Source organism: Anas platyrhynchos, chromosome 20 (genome assembly GCF_047663525.1).
Source record: "Anas platyrhynchos isolate ZD024472 breed Pekin duck chromosome 20, IASCAAS_PekinDuck_T2T, whole genome shotgun sequence".
Taxonomy (NCBI): Eukaryota; Metazoa; Chordata; class Aves; order Anseriformes; family Anatidae; genus Anas; species Anas platyrhynchos.
This window is the reverse complement of record NC_092606.1, coordinates 8,330,273-8,346,877: the sequence shown is the minus strand read 5'-3', so window position 1 is coordinate 8,346,877 and position 16,605 is coordinate 8,330,273. Positions and strand designations below refer to the sequence as shown.

General features: G+C 44.4%; 1 protein-coding gene across 1 annotated transcript in view; it reads left to right on the top strand.

Moving 5' to 3' along the window:
* The window catches only part of MYBBP1A (MYB binding protein 1a), a 59,642-nt gene that overhangs the window by 4,245 nt on the left and 38,792 nt on the right, over positions 1-16,605 (top strand). The window contains exons 8-22 of the mRNA XM_027445957.3: positions 689-806; positions 3,182-3,471; positions 4,416-4,523; positions 5,100-5,225; positions 5,935-6,141; positions 6,817-6,925; positions 7,326-7,413; positions 8,488-8,639; positions 9,332-9,415; positions 10,113-10,253; positions 11,016-11,180; positions 11,977-12,134; positions 12,941-13,075; positions 14,329-14,437; positions 16,432-16,563. Coding sequence (XP_027301758.3) covers positions 689-806; positions 3,182-3,471; positions 4,416-4,523; positions 5,100-5,225; positions 5,935-6,141; positions 6,817-6,925; positions 7,326-7,413; positions 8,488-8,639; positions 9,332-9,415; positions 10,113-10,253; positions 11,016-11,180; positions 11,977-12,134; positions 12,941-13,075; positions 14,329-14,437; positions 16,432-16,563 — 2,122 coding nt within the window. The remainder of the gene's footprint in view (positions 1-688; positions 807-3,181; positions 3,472-4,415; positions 4,524-5,099; positions 5,226-5,934; positions 6,142-6,816; positions 6,926-7,325; positions 7,414-8,487; positions 8,640-9,331; positions 9,416-10,112; positions 10,254-11,015; positions 11,181-11,976; positions 12,135-12,940; positions 13,076-14,328; positions 14,438-16,431; positions 16,564-16,605) is intronic.

The window sequence follows — 16,605 nt, the reverse complement described above, 5'->3', positions numbered from 1 at the left end:
ACGTGAGTGTGAGCATTTTGGGGGAGCATAATTTCATTTTTTGGACCGTAGCATGACTGTCTGTGGCCAGGTTTAATCTTTATTAGATCAAGAGTTTGAAAGTCAGAGGTGCACTTAGATATTTTCTTAACATATTATATGAATATCACAGTGAAGGGAAAACATTTTTCCAAGTTTAAGCCTTGTCTTAGTTGGCTTGAATTGGGTACATCTGAAAATAACCTTTGTGTGCTCAAAAGTATTTCCTTTTTAGCCTGTTTTTCTGCAGAAGTGTCTGCAGAATGTCTGCCTAGTAGTTCTTAAGCCCATTAGGCAATTTTGATCAAATTTGACAGCAAGTTTCACAAACAAGTAAGTGTTTTTAGGCCTGTGGAAATAAACACGTAGAGAGAAGAGATCCAGCAAGTGCATTGAGGAAGGGGCTGCTGGTGTGGACTGATCTATTTCTGGGCAGCAGAGGACCTGCTTTGGACAAAGATCTGAACAGCTGTGCTAGCCAGAAGGAAAATTTTCAGCAGTATGATTTTTGAACACTGGATCCATGTAGAGTGTGTGTGTTTTTGACTTCTGACTTCTTGTGTACTCCACATAGCCTGCATCACCACTTCTTCTCTGTCTTATCTTTCTTTGTGGCTTTACGGCTGTGGCTCTACTTGAGAAAATGTTAATGTTCTTCGTTTCTGCTCAGTTACATGTGCTACCGGTTGCTGGGGAGCGCTCTGCCCTTGTTGTCTCTGGATCAGCTACAGATGGTTCTCAAAGGAAAGGTGATGCAGCTCTACGGAGAACATGTGGTAACAAGTCAGGTGGGTCCTTTGAAAGTACTTGTGCTCAGGCCTAAAGCCCCTGTTCTGAGCAGAACCTCCCCCCAGCCCCTGTCCACCTTTCCTGTTACACATCTTCTTGTATTAAAAATAAGTTTATGTGATTTAGACCTTGGATTAAATTTAGCCCTTACTAAATGTAGTGTTATTGTGTGACTGCTGGTTGCAGTGGGCTTTTATAAGACTGCTTTTGATTGTTATTGTCTATTTGTGTATTACTATTCAGACTTATTTTAAGGAGTTTGAAACTGTTCAGCACTGAGCCCCCTGCTTCCATTGGTGCTGCCGAGAAAGCTCTCGCCGTGGGGGAAGCAGAGGAAGGGCAGCCCTCAGCATATTGACAACGTCATGTGTCATCCTTTGACAGGCCTTTTGATTTTGCATGTCCAGAAGCTCCTTTTTGTCTGTCATTGTGCTGGGTGTTGCATGAACATTTGAAAGCAAAGACAAAAAGGGACGACTCATGCTTTTGTGTATTTTAGTGCTTGCTTCAATATGCACATCTCAGTGCAATATGGGAGTTGGATTTTGGAAGTCCTCTGCCTTCCCTCCTGTGAAGCAAGCAAGCAAAAAAAAGCCCTGAAACAAAGGAAGGAAAAATCAAAGAATACCAATAAAAATGGTCTTTGGCTTGTCTTTTCATGCTGTCCTAGTCCTAAATATTCTGATGTAGGCCCCAAAATCATTGCCGTCTCTTGGGAGGGACAGGACTTTGTAGTCTTTCAATTCTAGTACCAAAGCAGAAATGGATGTGCACTTTTGCTCTGAAAATAATGATTATCATGGTGCCCCTGTATATGAAGTTACTTTCACCAGGGTTTATCCACTGGCTTGCTTGTTTTCCTGTATCTTGCTTCTTTTTGTGTTCCAGAGTGAACTAGGCTGTGTTCTTCTGTGTGCATCAAAAGATTTGCTAATTTAATTCCTGTCTGAAGTGTGCAAATCACTGAATGCAATGTCTGTCTCACAACAGAAAAGCCTAGTATTGTTGATGAAGAAGTAGAAAAGGTCTTAGTTTGATTTTCTTTGCTGTTGATTTTGTTTTGTTTTCTTCCTTGATAAAGGTTGTTTTTGGAAAGCAAATGCTATAATCTTGTACTTTCTTGGGGGATTCAGGATGCTCTTGGAGATGAAACTAGACAAAGCTTGAGTCTGATATTGACTGACAGTTATCTTACTGGATCTATTTTTTTGTTTAAACAAGCAAGCAAATGTACTTGATTTGCTTTTGTTGGGAAATGATTGATGAATCCCCCGTTGTGAGTTATTAGCCTGTTTTTATGGCAGAATCTTCCGGAGTTTTTCTCCCAGCTTTCATATACACGTATGGAGTTTTAAATACAGGACCTTGTGAAGTTGTGTTTTGTGTGAAATGGCTTGCTGGAGGATTTATTTTATGGTTGGATGGATTTGTAGTTAATTGGAAATCTATAAACTCTTTATTTTAAGACCATCGTTCCCTACACATTCATTACCGTTCCTGTTCCTGCTAGGTTGCTATTTTGCTTATGATGTGGTGATACCAGATAAGCTGTTTTATTGATTTACGAAAGTTTCATTTTTTGGAATGAAGCCACAGACTGCCCTCTTCGAGGTTTCACCAGTTAAAGTTCTGCTTTTTCAGAACAAATGAGTGGGAATGAACACTGTAGGCTGTGAAAAGACGTGATGAAATGAGATGTGTGGTGAGGTGAGATGTGTCCTGGTCTGCATGCTGTTGGACAATGTTCCAAGGGCCAAGAGTCTGCCAGCTGCACACCTTGCAGACCAGTGACAGCGCTTAGGATAGGCCTTAGCACAAAAGAGCAACACTTTAGGACATGTTTTTAGGTTTAAACATGTCAACTCCTCCTCCTTTCAGAATGCCTCAACACTTCAGAGACACCAGGGAGAGAAGGTGGGATTTGTTCTGTGCGCTGTAGGTCAGCAGGCTCCAGGGCTGCTAGAGGAGACCAGAAATAATGTGGGAGAATTTCTGAATCAAGGGAAGGTGTAAGGCAGATGGTGTGAGTAACATCCTGAGCTCATCCCCATAAAAAGAATCAGCCTAAGAGCTTCGCTGCACCGGCCAGCACATGGTCCAGCCTGCTCAAGCTTGACTGGTTGGGAAAGCCCAAATTGAAGGGTTGAGGTACATGCCAGGATTCTGTGGTTGCTTACAGTGGTTCCTCTTACGTGAGGAAGACCATAAGGTGAAATTGGTGACTTTTCTCATCCCATCTAATTGTATGACAAATATTCAGACATGTGACTTTAGTTTCCTTATTGCAATCAAATCTGGACAGTGGTTTGTGCTCATAAAGATACTCGGACTCAGTGTAAGGTTCTTAACCTACTTGTTTGACTCTTTTTTTCAGCTTCCAGACCGATTTAAATTTGCTCCAGAGATGGAAGCATACGTAGATGCATTTCTGAACAGCTGTGATGATCCAGAGAGGCAGCTAGCAGTAATGATCGGCTTCTCTACTCTCACAAATCAAGGCTATCCAGTGGTGCCCAGCATTTGGAGGGTAGTCAGACACCTGCAGCCAGTGGCATTGCAGAAATACATTGATTGGCTCAAAGACATGTTCCTCAGGCCAGACTTGAGCTGTTGTTTAGACTTCTCAACTAGCCGTCAGAAGCAGAACCCAGAAAATGTAAACAAGTGAGTATGTTGATGATGCACCTTCTTTTTTTTTCTTTCTGTTTGTGGTTGGAGTAGCTACCTGTGTGAAGTCAGGGTCGGACAGCCAGAGTTTGCTGGCTCCCTTGCCATGAGCTGACAATTGTTTCCTGTTCCGTTTCCTCTGTCCCAGAAGGTTCAGGCCCAGCATCTGACTCTTTTGCTGAGACAAAATTAAGTTATGTAGGAGCAAACACAGTGAGAACCAGCTAGAAATCTGTTCCCTGATCAAAACAGACTGGATGGCCAAAGAAGCCTTTTCTCTTGCTTTTCTAGCCCTGGCAACTGTTTTGGGAACAGGCAAAAGTCTCCAGTGGCTTCCTTTTTCACTACAGACTCTCAGGTCTTTGTAGGAATTGCATATTCCTTTTATCTGAGTGTGAATATTTAACTGCCTTGACTGCTCTCAGCTTCTTGGCCCACAGCAAAGCACCCACTTTGTGTCTTAAGTCTCCTGTAAATATTTATGTCCTTCATAGACATTTGTCACAATTTCCAGCTAGGAAAGTTTCCCAGGAGGCAGCTCTGTCCTCCACTTTGGCACAGCTACTCACTGAATATCCCAGCTTGGTGCTGTGGATAATGGGTTACCTGGGCAGGGAGCTCTTCCAAAGAAGACATAAGCTGTTAAAACACCGTGTGTGTGTGTTACGTGCCCATAGAGTGAGGTCAGAGGTGGACTGATGCAATTCCTGAAGTGTCATCAGTGAACTGTGTAGTTCCTCAGCGGTGTAAGTATGTTGCCTTTTGCATAGCGTAAAGCAAAATTGGGAAGATTGTATCTCTTCTTACTTACCTGTTACTTTCTTACTGAAGAAAGCAACACTAACACTGAAAGCCACCTCTTGCTGCAGTAGATTGTGAGGTTTGTGTTTACTTCAGTGTAGCATTCATACTGCTGATTGTTCTTGCTTCCTTACTGAAAGAACACAACATAAGATTGCTCGATTGAGGAAGTGGATCATCCACCGGCTTATGAGCATCATTGAAAGTCCAGTGAAGAAAGAAGAGGACCTTGTCATGGACATTTCCAGGTGAGAACGATTTAAAGGCTTAATGCCACGTGCTTGCAACAATTCTGGTTAGCTCTACCGCAGTATTCCAGCCGAGCAATTCCCATGGCACTGGGCAAATTGACATGGAAATATTCCGTAACATTAGTCATTTAGGAGACTGGGTTCTGTTTTTAAAATACATACTGCAAACTTGCACATCTCATTTATACTCTTACGATCAACTTGGTCCTATACATTTTCAGTAAATTTTAAATTCCTGCTTACCTAGGCCGTTTGAGGATGTCACTAGTATTTATCTTTCACTTTGAAAGCCTTGGAGGATATAACCCAGGTGTGACAATCTGAGTATTGTATTGTGCGGCCTCAAGTGTTGACACTTTTATGAAGTCATGAGCATCCTTCTCTCTTTTTATCCTGTATACCTTGAGGAAAAGGTTTTAATGTAGATAGTGGTATTTTTCATGGCTTGGAGGTCCTTGAAAAAATTTGCTGAATATGTAGTGTTGTGTTCTATTTGGTTTTGCACACGTGGGCTGGTTTTGCTCTGTTATGACCAAACTGGCAGTTAATTTTTTCTCATTTTGTCTACTCTAGGTTTTGCTTCTTCCATGCTTTCTTTGAGACTAAGAAAAAGACTTCCCAAATACCGGAAACAAATGCCCTTTTATCAGAGCCCCTAGATGAACAGGCTCACTCACTGGCAGCAAACTACTTCTTTGGGTAAGGGTTTTGCTTGCATTTGCTTGGAAATTTCTCTTCTTTCCCGAGAATAAAATCACCCTGCAAATGGCACAGCAAGAGGTTTGGGCCTTTGAGCTGGAACTGGAGTGTTTCTGTTTGACTCTAGGACCAGGGAATGGCTTTTCTTAAGGAGACCCTAGACAGATTTCCTGAAAATCCTAAACTTTTTTTCCAGTAAAAACATTTTTGCATGGCAAACCTGTTATGTGCATGATGATCAGGTAAATGTAGAGTTGAGCTCAGAATGCTTTTTCTCATATGTTTTCTGTTGTCTCCGTTGCAAGCTAGAAGAGAAAGGACTGTAGAGAGGTTGGGGGGTTACACAGGTTGTTGTTGGCTTTCTGTCCACTATGCATGAGACTAAAACAGACATATAGCAACAGACACTCTTAGGTACTTGCCAAGGCTGATGCTGTAACCTCAGTAGAGGCAAAATAGGTGGGACATAGAATGGGAAACAGCTGAGGACAAGAATAATAGACAGCGTATGGTGTTCTTGGGGGCACTGAGACAATGAGCTATACATCCATGTGCTTGGATACATGTATGGGTTGAAATTATGCCCTGTGAATCTGGGCTGTGACCAGAGTTCTGAGATGAGTGCTCTGCCTTGGGCATTATTTAGGGGAGTATGGAGAAGGTCATCTTGTTCCTCTGATGATAACATGCTGACTGTTTTTCTTTGCAGGTTGCTTCAGACTTTAAACACTTTGAGCATTTTGGGGGATACAGCAGAGGCTGCAGCCTTGAGGGAGAAGCACGTCCATGGTGTGACTGCTGATGGGAAGCTGTGGATCTTTCTCCTTGTTGAGTATGCCAATGAGCTGCTCTCCAGTGAGAAGTACGTCAAAGCTGTGAAGCCTTTTACCAAGGATCAGAGAGAGGCCTGGGAGAGGTGAGAGGCTCGGGAAGCTGGGTTCTGGGTTGCTGGGATGAGGAAGGTAAAAAAGCCCTAATCTTAGTCTCTGGGCCGGTAAAAACTTTTGGCTGTATTCTTTTGTCCTCCTGTTGTTCTGGCTGCTGTAGCAGAACCATTTGAACCATTTCACAGGCAGTGGCAGTTTTGTTTCTTTCCTTTGAGTATCCTGCACCAGGCACTGGGTAGCAGGATGCCTTCCTGTTTCTCATCACCCAATTCCTTTTTGTTCCACCAGTGTGTTAAGTGTGTGTAGGTGGCTGTGCCCTTCTCTATTTTCACTCCTAGTCTTTCTCCCAAGCATGTTAGCAACTCTGCTAAGCTTTTCTCCTAATAATGCCTGTTTTAACTTCCCAGTGACTCTTTCTGGTGCTCTTTTCTGAGCTTTATTTCCTATAAAAGTCTACTATGCCTTGGCTGTAGTATTAGGAATGTAGCCTGTGCCCAAGTGCAGAGGTTTTTTTAAGCCATACAGAGATTGAGATGCTATTGTTGGGTTAATTTGTTGGGTATATTGTACATATGTCCAATATCTGTAAATTAAATGCTGAGTACAGAAGATGGTACTGAAGATTTGGTCATGATTTTAGTCTGATCATAGGAGAGGATTTGCTGTTGTAATTGTGAAAGACTCAAAAAGATTTCTTTCTTCAGAACACTTCAGTCTGTGAAGAACCTGCAGAAGAAGGAAAATAAAGCAGATAATGCCAAAATCTTTGCTTTTCAGCAATTTCTGCTTTTAATGGCCATTCACCTTTTCAAGGTAAGATCTCTGAAGCATATTTGAATGGTGTAAAATATGTTGACAGCTGGGTATTCAGAACACCAAGCTGCAGATGTTTTTGTTCAGAGATCCAATCTTTCACAGCCTCTGGCTACTAAAAACAGGCAATTGGCAGCTTATAAACTCTGGTTCTTACACTGGCTGTAGACACCAACTTACAGGGGCAAATTTTGGTTTGAGCATTATTTTTGCCCTTGATTTGCTTCTGAGTGGAGTAATTTCTACTTAGTTTCATATTTTCTTCTGCAAAGGGGTTTAGCAGCTGATTTTAGTATCTGTACCTACTTAGAGACATTCTTATATTTGGGATATATGACTTGTGTTGCTGTTGTTAGTGGGGAATTCACAGAGAGGGTGCTAACTGCATGCAATTGAACAGAACCCATCTGAGACAATGGATCTTCTGAGTGACCTTCTGAACTGCACGGAGAGAGCATTCAGCAAGGAACCTAAGAAGAAAAAGTCCGGTGAGTCCTTTCTGCAGAAAGAAATGGGGTGGGATTGTTAATGCTCTGTCAAAGAACAGAAAATCGTGGTTCTGCATTAGTGAAGCACTCTGACTCCATCATTTCTGGCTTAATGCAGTTGTCCCCAGGAGACTCTCCGTTGTTCTTTTCCCATGTCTTTCTAAATTTCTTGCCCGTTTGCCATCCACATCATCATCTGGTGGTGTTTCTGGGTGTCCCTTACAGAATAGGTGGGCTTCAGGGCTGGCTATGGTTCACTTGAGTAGCATCCAAGGGAGTTCAGTCCTGTTAAGTCCTTGTTCTGTGCTGCCTGAGAGCTTGCTGAATGCAGCCAGCAGGCCTGAAACTTGCTGCTTTCAGTGCTCAAGTTCTGGGCCAGCTAAATGTGTCCCGTGTGTAGATACAGCCGGTTTGCTGCTTTAGCCTGCTCTTATTTTGGGCCTGTGGAGATAGGTTGGGACTTGAGCAGGAAAGAACCTGTCTTGTTCTTATGACTTTCTCTCTAACTACAGTCTTATTGTCTCCTTAAATCCCTATGTAAATCTGTGGGTACTGTGAAAACAAAAGCTATGATTTTGGGTGACTTGATTGTATGTAGATGAGGATTCCCAAACTTTCAGACTAATGGTCCTGAACTCTCAGACTAATGGGCCACTCTTAAAACTCAGCGCTTTTCATGGGCTACTGTGACTCCTGATTTCATTGGAAACACTATAAAAATCATGTGCTTTTGCTGTCTAACTGCTGATTGCTTTAATGTGGCCAAGTAGGTGTCCCATGACTTGCAGAACTAATGATTAAATGAACAATAAGTTTGTTACCTGGTGAGGCTTTGCAGTGGCCTAAAGACAATTTCAGGTGTGTTTCTCCCCATGGTTAGCAGCCTTTCCAATACAGCAACAGTCTTTACTTTCACACTCAATTATTTCTGGTCTGTGTTGTTGAATGAGTAGTTCAAATAGTATCTGCAAGGGCTGTCTTTTTTTTTTTCCTTTGTGAATTTATCTGCAGCCTCTTCTCACTGTGCCAGTGCAGTGGTTTTGCCCCTACCTGTCATTGTTTGTTCCTTTGCAGAGAACACAGAGCCAGGATGGGTTGAGGTGATTGTGGAAATCCTCCTCTCCCTCCTTGCCCAGCCCAGCCTGCTCATACGTCGGATCTCCAAGAGCGTGTTTGGACGCATTTGTCCTAATCTGACCAAGAAGGGCCTGCAGCTGATCTTGGATGTAAGTGAGACATTAGTAGGGCATTGTACCGTTTGCCTGTCTTGTCCCTAACAGATATAGAAGCACGTCTCTATTTTGGGATTAAATAAAAGCCTCCTCAATTTAGAAGATGTCTGTCATAATGTGTGCTGCTGAATTATAGAAGCAGCTTGCAGACAGTTTCTTTGTGGGAGCCTGAGATGTGCTAGTTTTAGGCTGTATTCGTTAGTAGTTTTAGCCCAAGGAAATTCCTGGGACATTTTATATAGCTGTTAGGTTTTATATGTGAGTATCAATGGTAACTTTTTCTTTATTTCTAGAAAGGCTAAGTGTAGAGGTGCTAAAAATAACTGGCACTGAAAATCTGCATTGGTCACATCACTGAGTAAAGCAGTGTCTACTGAGAGAGTATTATAGATTGCAGAGATCAGCTGTCAAGTATTTTATAGGATGAACCTAATACTTAATTTGTAACAAATGAAGATGTTTGATCCGTCTCCAACATCTTCAGTTTTCTCCATATTTTTGTTACTTATAGAAAGAAGAACTTAACATATGAACAAACATGATATTACAAGCCAGAAAGTTGAATGCCCTTACTTACTACATCATCATCCAGCTCTCTGGCTGTGCTGAAATTTCTGTCTGTTGTACACACAAAGGCACCAAAACAAAGCACTGAAAACAAGAAAAACAATTCCTATTTTCTGCAGGTTCTTGATCCATACCAAGATCAGGATGAAGAAAGTGCTGTTGTTGTGATGGAAGAATCAGACAAAAAGTCTGCTCAGGACATGGTAATTGTTGGACCATTGCCTTTGCCAAAGACTTTTCAGACCTTTGCCATTTAAAAATAATGTTTCTGCTTATCTGTGGTAATAGATGTAACTGCATTTCTCTGTCTTGAATGAAATAGCTGTTGTTCTATTAGGATTTATTTTAAATGTGCATCACAGAAATGGTTTGCTGGAAGTACAAATTTATTAGTCTCTTGGGCTTGAAGGAAAACGCTGTTGTAGGTATGGTTGTTTGAATAGGTGAGGCTTCCTAAGAACAAACGACTGCATCCTGAGGTTAGCACAGGCCTCTCGTTGGCAGGCACAGATTGAATCATTGCTGTGATGCACAGTAACCTGAATTTGAGATCTTGGATTCTAAGAACTACAGAGATCCAAGTCACAAAGCATTACAGGCATTAGCAGAAAGGAAAGTCAGATGGGGGCTGTTAATTCATTTCTTCCTTGGAATCTTCTCTTTAAAACTTGTTTAATGTGACAGAGAAACATGTATTATATTCTGCTTTTAGTTGCTGTGAAGACCTGTTATCTCTGTTGTTATCTGAGGTGTCCTTACCTGAATCTGAGGGCTGTAGGCAAGATAATGGGGTGAGGGGAGACTTGAGCTTTTATTTCTGAACAGTTACATACCTGGGAATCAGGAATCAAGTAGGGCTTGAAGAATGGATAGGTGAGGAGATGAACTTTTCTTCCTCAGGATGATGAAGAAAGTGAGGACTCCTCAGAGGAAGATGACACTGAGGAAGAGAATGACAGTGGAGATGAGGAAAAGGATGAAGAAGTTGATGAAGATTTTCGCAGTCAGCTGATGAATGTTCTCAAAGCACAGAATGTATTGGTATGTTTTGAGTGTCTACCTTGGTACTGGGAGGTTTGGGGCAGTGAAAGATTATTGAACCCCTGCATCTTATCTGAGCCTATGTGGTGATAACCCTGGCAGTCATCTTTGTATGGCATTTGATGCAGGAGGTCAGGATCGTCAAAGAAAGCTCTGCCAATAAGTCACTTTTTCTTTTATTTATTGTTAGTGTGCCTCGAGTGCTATTGCTTGCCTAGTCTAGCCTGATAACTTGTTTTCCTGCCTGCAATAAAGAAGATTGATGTGAACTAAAGCACTGAGATACTGCTGTGTGGTGTCTGTGTTGGCTAGCCTGTGAGGAGGAGTGTGATCCCAGTGGGCCACTCTGGAGCCTTCTTGTAGCAGTGCTGGAGTGTGGCTTAATGATTCCTATAAAGTTTATGAACATAGCAGCATATTAACCTCTTTATTGAAGGAAAAACTGTGCAGAGGGAGCTAGTGTCCAAACCCCAGGCCTCTTTCCTCTCCCAGTCCTCTAGCTTTAATTGTTGGTACAATGCGGCCAGGATTACCTAACAGGAAATATGAGCTACGTTTCTCATTGGTCTGAGCATCTGTTTTCCTTCCCCATGTTGCTGTTTTGGGTCTGGAGGTAGCTACATCCCCACTGTGAATTTGCCCTGAAGTGGCCATGGTTCTCCTCTTCCTGCAGAGTCAGGGCAGTCCCAGGCAGGGGAGGGCTGGGAGCTGTTTTTGAAGTCCATGGAGTGACATGTAGCTTTTGCATTTCTGAAAAACAAGGGAGAAGATGAGAGTGATGAAGATCTGGATGATGAGGCTATGATGGCCCTGGACAAGAACATCTCGGCCCTCTTCGCAGAGCAGCAGAAACGGATCCAGGCGAAGAAGGATGAGAGAGACAGGATTCGAAAAGAGAAGATCCTGCGAAGGGATTTCAAGATCAAGGTATGAGATCTGTGTCTGGTGCAAAGAGCTTTGGTGAAGTAGCGTGCTGGTTGTAGCCTACAGCAAGCCACAAGCTACTTAACGTTAGTTATGATGTGCCTTAGTGTGAACAAACACATAAAATCTCTCCTGTAACCTTGCAGCCTAAGCTTTTCTTGTCTTGTTAGGCTCATTAACTCCGGAGGGTTGTGGTTAACACCCCCTGGTCATTTGTGTCTGTAATACTGACCTGAGGCCACCTGGTGTCAGCATGGGCTGTCCAGGGTGTTCGGGCATCCAGGGACAGCTGCAGCTGCTCACGCATCCAAATGTCTGGTGTCAGGGTGGCTAGGAGGAAGGCTGATTAGTGTAGTGACCATTGGCTTCACTGCAGTTTTGTTTCGATGCTGGGCAATAAGAGGATGATTTTATGGTAATGCGGTGTCTGCAGGTCAAAGGGGACTTGTGGGGGTAAGAGCTATCCATCAGTGGAGCTAAGAGGGATCTGTGCCAAGTTGCAGTGGCTGCAGGTCTGGCTGGGTGTCGGTGACACTGCTTTTTTAAATGATGTCACTGCAAAAAATAGGCTGAAGTCAACCAGCAGCTTTTAATCTTCAGTTTCAAACTTTTAATCTCTACGGTCTCATGCTGTGGCATTACAAGTGATAGCAGAAGGTACACTGATCTCAGCTGCAAGTGCAGTTTTCTTCAAACCCCTTCCCTGTACCTTGCTCTGTTCTGAAGGAGCTGTGCAGGGTAGATCCATCATGTTTCCCTGTCTGCATTAGTTCTCAGCTCAGTAACTTTATGTTTGCAGGTGCTGGATCTGATTGAAGTGTTCCTCAGTAAGCAACCAGAGAACCCCCTGGTGTTTGACATCATCGAGCCTCTGCTTCAGGTGATTGAACAGTGCATGAGCTCAGACTCGGACAAGCAGGAGGTTGATTTCCTGCAGAAAACAGCTCTTATCTTCACGTAAGTGTCCATAATCCTCCAGCTAATTGGTGAGGGCTTTTGATAGGCACCAGTAGTGTTGACTGAATCCTACAAATGAGTCTTTTTAACACTGGAGTCAATAGCTGTGCTTATAGATGATGGAGAATTAGATTGCTGCACATACACACATAGACAGTGCTTAGCTATAACCTGCAGGAAAGCAATCAGGATCTGGGTTTTCTAGTCTAAGGGACTTCAAGAATCAAGAACAAACAGTTGGTGCTGCAGGCACAGTACCACGTTGCTGAACATCTCCGTGGGCCACTGACCTCTGAGTCAGACTGTGTGACAACTCCCTACACTTACAGAGTTTCTGTTGTGGCTGGAATAAAACTCACAACAAATTATTATTAAGACAGGCAAAGTGCAAATTCTCGCTGCTCATTGCCACAAATAAAGCAGGATACAAGCTAGATGGAGGCATAATGCACGGTGTGTGGTGTGGCCTCTGTGCACCACTCCCTGCCATCCTCAGCACTGCTCTAAGGTGCTTTCAGTGCTGCTTTCTACCCGCTGCTAAGAAGCAGTTCTGCAGTAGCAGAGTTTGAGGCAGCCAGCTTCACTTTGTGGGAGCTTTGGGGGAGAGTTGACTTTGCCACCTAAGTAAGTTGCTTGAGGTGAAGAGCAGTTGTTGCCCCAGCAAAGACTGCTTCTTTTGCTGCCCAGAGCTAGCACCATGTCTGTGTATGTGTTGCACTAAGCCCAGTGATAAGGGTTCATAGTTGTGTTCTCCAGAGCTCTTTCTGTTGGTAGTGGCTTTGAGTTTGTTCTCAATGCTCTTTCAGGAACTCACTGTGCCGAGCTAAGCAGTACTGCAAGAAGGTGGAAGCCCTGCAAGATGATTTGCACGCCTTTGTGGAGAGGCTTGTGAAAAAAGCCTGCAAGCACACTGATTCCTCAGTGGCTCTCTATTATTTCAGGTAAGTGTTAAGAAGGAGCTTCTCCAGTCAGCGCTGCAGGCAAGGCTGTGACTGTGGCTGGTCTGTAAGCAGGCATAATGTTGCTGGTTAAACAGTTCACAAAAGTGAGAGGCTCCATGAAGGCTGGCTGCCTGTGTCTGTTTACATGAGGACTAGTTTACATGAGGACACATCCTGACAGTGTGAAGCATTTTGAAACAGAGATGTCCGTTTTTTGGTGATGATCTTCTAGGGGCTCTGTGATACAGCAGTTGTCTCATACAGCTTCGCTAACAGTGATGGAAAATGCTCCCCGGAGGCTTCATCAGAGAGTAATGAATTGTGTGTGATTCAGTGCAGGGATGAGTGTAATTTATGGTCCATCTGCAATGATCATTCTGTAAATCCTGGGGTTTCCTGTCTCAGTGGTGGCTCAGTGAAAACAGCAGTGACTGTGGCTCTTGTCTGTACAAGTGTTCATTCCTTTGCCACTGCCTACAGGTGAATTAGGATAAGCCACATGTGAATCTACTAGGAAACGTGTAATCTTGCTGTTCCCTGATACAAACAGAAGTGCCATTTACCAGCAGGCTCTCTTGTGGCTTGCAGGCAGATTCAGGGAGACTTTCAGACTCCATCTGGGATTTCTCAACATAATTTTATTTAGTGGGCACATGCTGCATGGTCAACCCAGTGCCGTTGGGCAGTGCTGGCCCTGCAGCACCCCTAGCCCGTGGCTGTGCAGGACCTATGGCAATTCCTGGCAGTGCAGGGCTGGCTGCGTGTGCCACACGGCTCCCTGACACCTTCTGGCAGTGCCAGTGGAGCTGCTGTGTGCACACAGTTAAGACAACACTTCTCAAAAGTAGCAGGCTGTCTGCAGGCTCTCTCAGGTGATTTACTTGAGTTCTGCAGGCAGGCAGCAGCCCAGGCTGGGAGGGCTGCAGCACTGGCTGGGCTCTGCAGGCTCTCAAATCGTGGGCAAATGCAGGAATTCTGAAACTGTGCTAGTCAAAACTGGTAGCAAGTGCTTGAGGAAATGAGGCTGGTAGTGAAGATGTGTGTGACTGCAGTGACAGCCAGTGAAAGGATGCAGCCTCCTGAGATTTGTCTTTAAATCTGCAAGAGTGGGTTAGGTTGCAGAAAGGGACCCTCTCAGGCTCTTTAACCTTTCTCGGGAGGGAACAGGCTGCCCGCATCACCTGGCCTCTGCCCTCAGATGGATTTGCAGTGGCACTGTGGTAACTGTTGTTCTCCCTCTTTTTATTTCTTAGTGCCTCCTTGTACCTGCTCAAAGTGTTGAAAGGCAGTGTGTCTGACAAGTCTCCAGCTCCTGTCTCTGTGCCAAAGAAGCAGAAGAACTCCATCCCACAGGCTTGTCAGGTAAGACAGCAGGCTGCTGTCACGGCAGTGTTTTTGCCAGTGAACTTGCATTACCCTGTTCTGCTGAGTGGGCATTGCTTATCCCATCTCCCTGTTTCCGCTGTCTGCAGATAGCTGTCTCCATGATTTCTTTTCCGTGCCATAAACTGTCGCATTCCCCTTCCCTTCTGCCTCACCCTCTGTGTTTGCAGTGCCTGCTTGCCCATAGCCAGCAGGGGCTGCTGGTACACAGCAGATCCAGGTTACTTTATCCTCACGTGTATTTGCGTTGCCCTCCTGGCTTATTTGCTGTTCTTTGCATTAAGCTCTTTGCAGTCTGTGTGTTTTCTGGGAGGGTGCTGAGGAGCAGGGGTACACGGGGCAGTGGTGGATGAGAGTGAACTCCTCTCTCCCTGAGATTTGGACTGAGTAACCTCAGAGTGAAGAGAGAGAGGAGCAGCCCTGATCTCAGTGGCAGCTGTTTGCATGGAGGGTCTTCATCTGGTTCTGCTTTGTGAGCGTATCACCTGGGGAGCCTTGCTATGTTTCCCTGTCACCTGCTGTCTCTGCTGAATTCACAGCTCTCTGGATTTGGTGCCCCTGTGTGTTGGGCAGCTCGGTGCAGTCCCTTCCACTAGAAACCAGGGAGCAGGGTTTCTCCAGCTAGGCTGTACTTGCCTCTGAACCTCTTAAACTATGTGCAGGGCTTAGTGCCTTAATCCTGCTGACATTTCAAGGGGGAGGAAAATAAACAGGGCTTCCTCATGACCAGGGAGGGCCTGGAAATTACAAACACTGAGATATTATTAGCAGCTGAAAAGATAGTGAGTGTTTCTAAGGCTTAGCGAGAGACCAGGAGTGCCAATCCAAGCAGCTCTTGTTCTGTGCTGGGCCTTCCTGGAAAGAGAAACAAAGAAGGAGATGTTTGGAGAATATAAACACCACTCTTGTTGGGTGAGACGTGCTGCATCCACGTGCAGCTTCAGAGCAAAGGCTGTTATTGTGGGAACGGGGCTCTGGTCCGAGACCACAGCCGGCAGCTGAAGGGAGTTGGTGGTTTTCGGGAAGTGACACAGTCCAGTTTGGGTGCTGCTGCTGGTGCTGTGTTGAGTCTTCAAAGGTTTTGTAGGAGGGAACCAGAGACAAATGAGGTTTGTTTCCAGTGAGCAGTTCTTTGTGAGCGTGTTCTGGAGCTTTTCAGTAAGCCACAAGGTGAAACTAGAACAGACCCAAATTTATAGAAAAACCTGTTACTACAGAGTATTATTTTTTTTTTGTAGTAAACATTTGCGTAGGAAGGGATCAATTTTTTCCCCTACAGGTAGGTACATCAAGTAAGTGCTAAGCATAGGCACTTAAGACCCTCACATCTTCAGTCTAGCTTGCGCTCAGTTGCAGTAGCAGTAGGAGTTTGACCTGAGAACAGGACACAGCATTAACATGGCTTTAATTTGTTGTATGGCTGTGGAAAAATTCCTTGGGCAGAAGCTTGCAAAACGCCCATCTGCTGTTGTGAAGATCCCAGCTTTGATCACCTGGGCCTTAATTCTTCCTGCTCTAGAGAGCTGTGTTTCCCTGGCAAGATGAGAGCAGTCAGGAAGGTCAGGATGTGGTGCTGCACCCTTTGTTCAGCCCTGTGCTGTTAGTTCAGATCCACATGGCCTCTGCAGGTCTCAGTTGTGTGTTTGGGTTTCTTGTTCCCCACCAGAGGGGGATATTAGAGCATTTACACATCTCTGGGATTGCTGGGTCCCTGATCAGCACGAGGGCTTCTCTGCAGCGCTTCACTAACGTGATCATTCTGCTATGGGAACTTAGGAAAGCACATTTGGGACCTGCTTTGTTGTTTTGTCTTGGTTCTATGTGCTAGCTCATATGCCTGTATCATATAAACTACCCAAGAATATCTAGCTACTGGAAAAATCTGTGCACTGGTAGAAATAAATTGCTTCATTTAGCAATGATTGATTCTTGTGTTTTAGGGGAAATTTTTTTCTTTTGCTTTTTCCCCATAGGTTTCGAGCACTGGCTGCTTGGATGTGGAGAGAGTGACTGCAGTGTACCAGGAGGCACTGACGCAGTTCCTGACTAAACGCAACAGCGCCCTTACCAGCTCCATGTTTCTCGATCTCTTCACCCGCTTCCCAGTAAGTGTTGCTGCCTGGCTTCTGGTGGCTCCAAAACAGCTG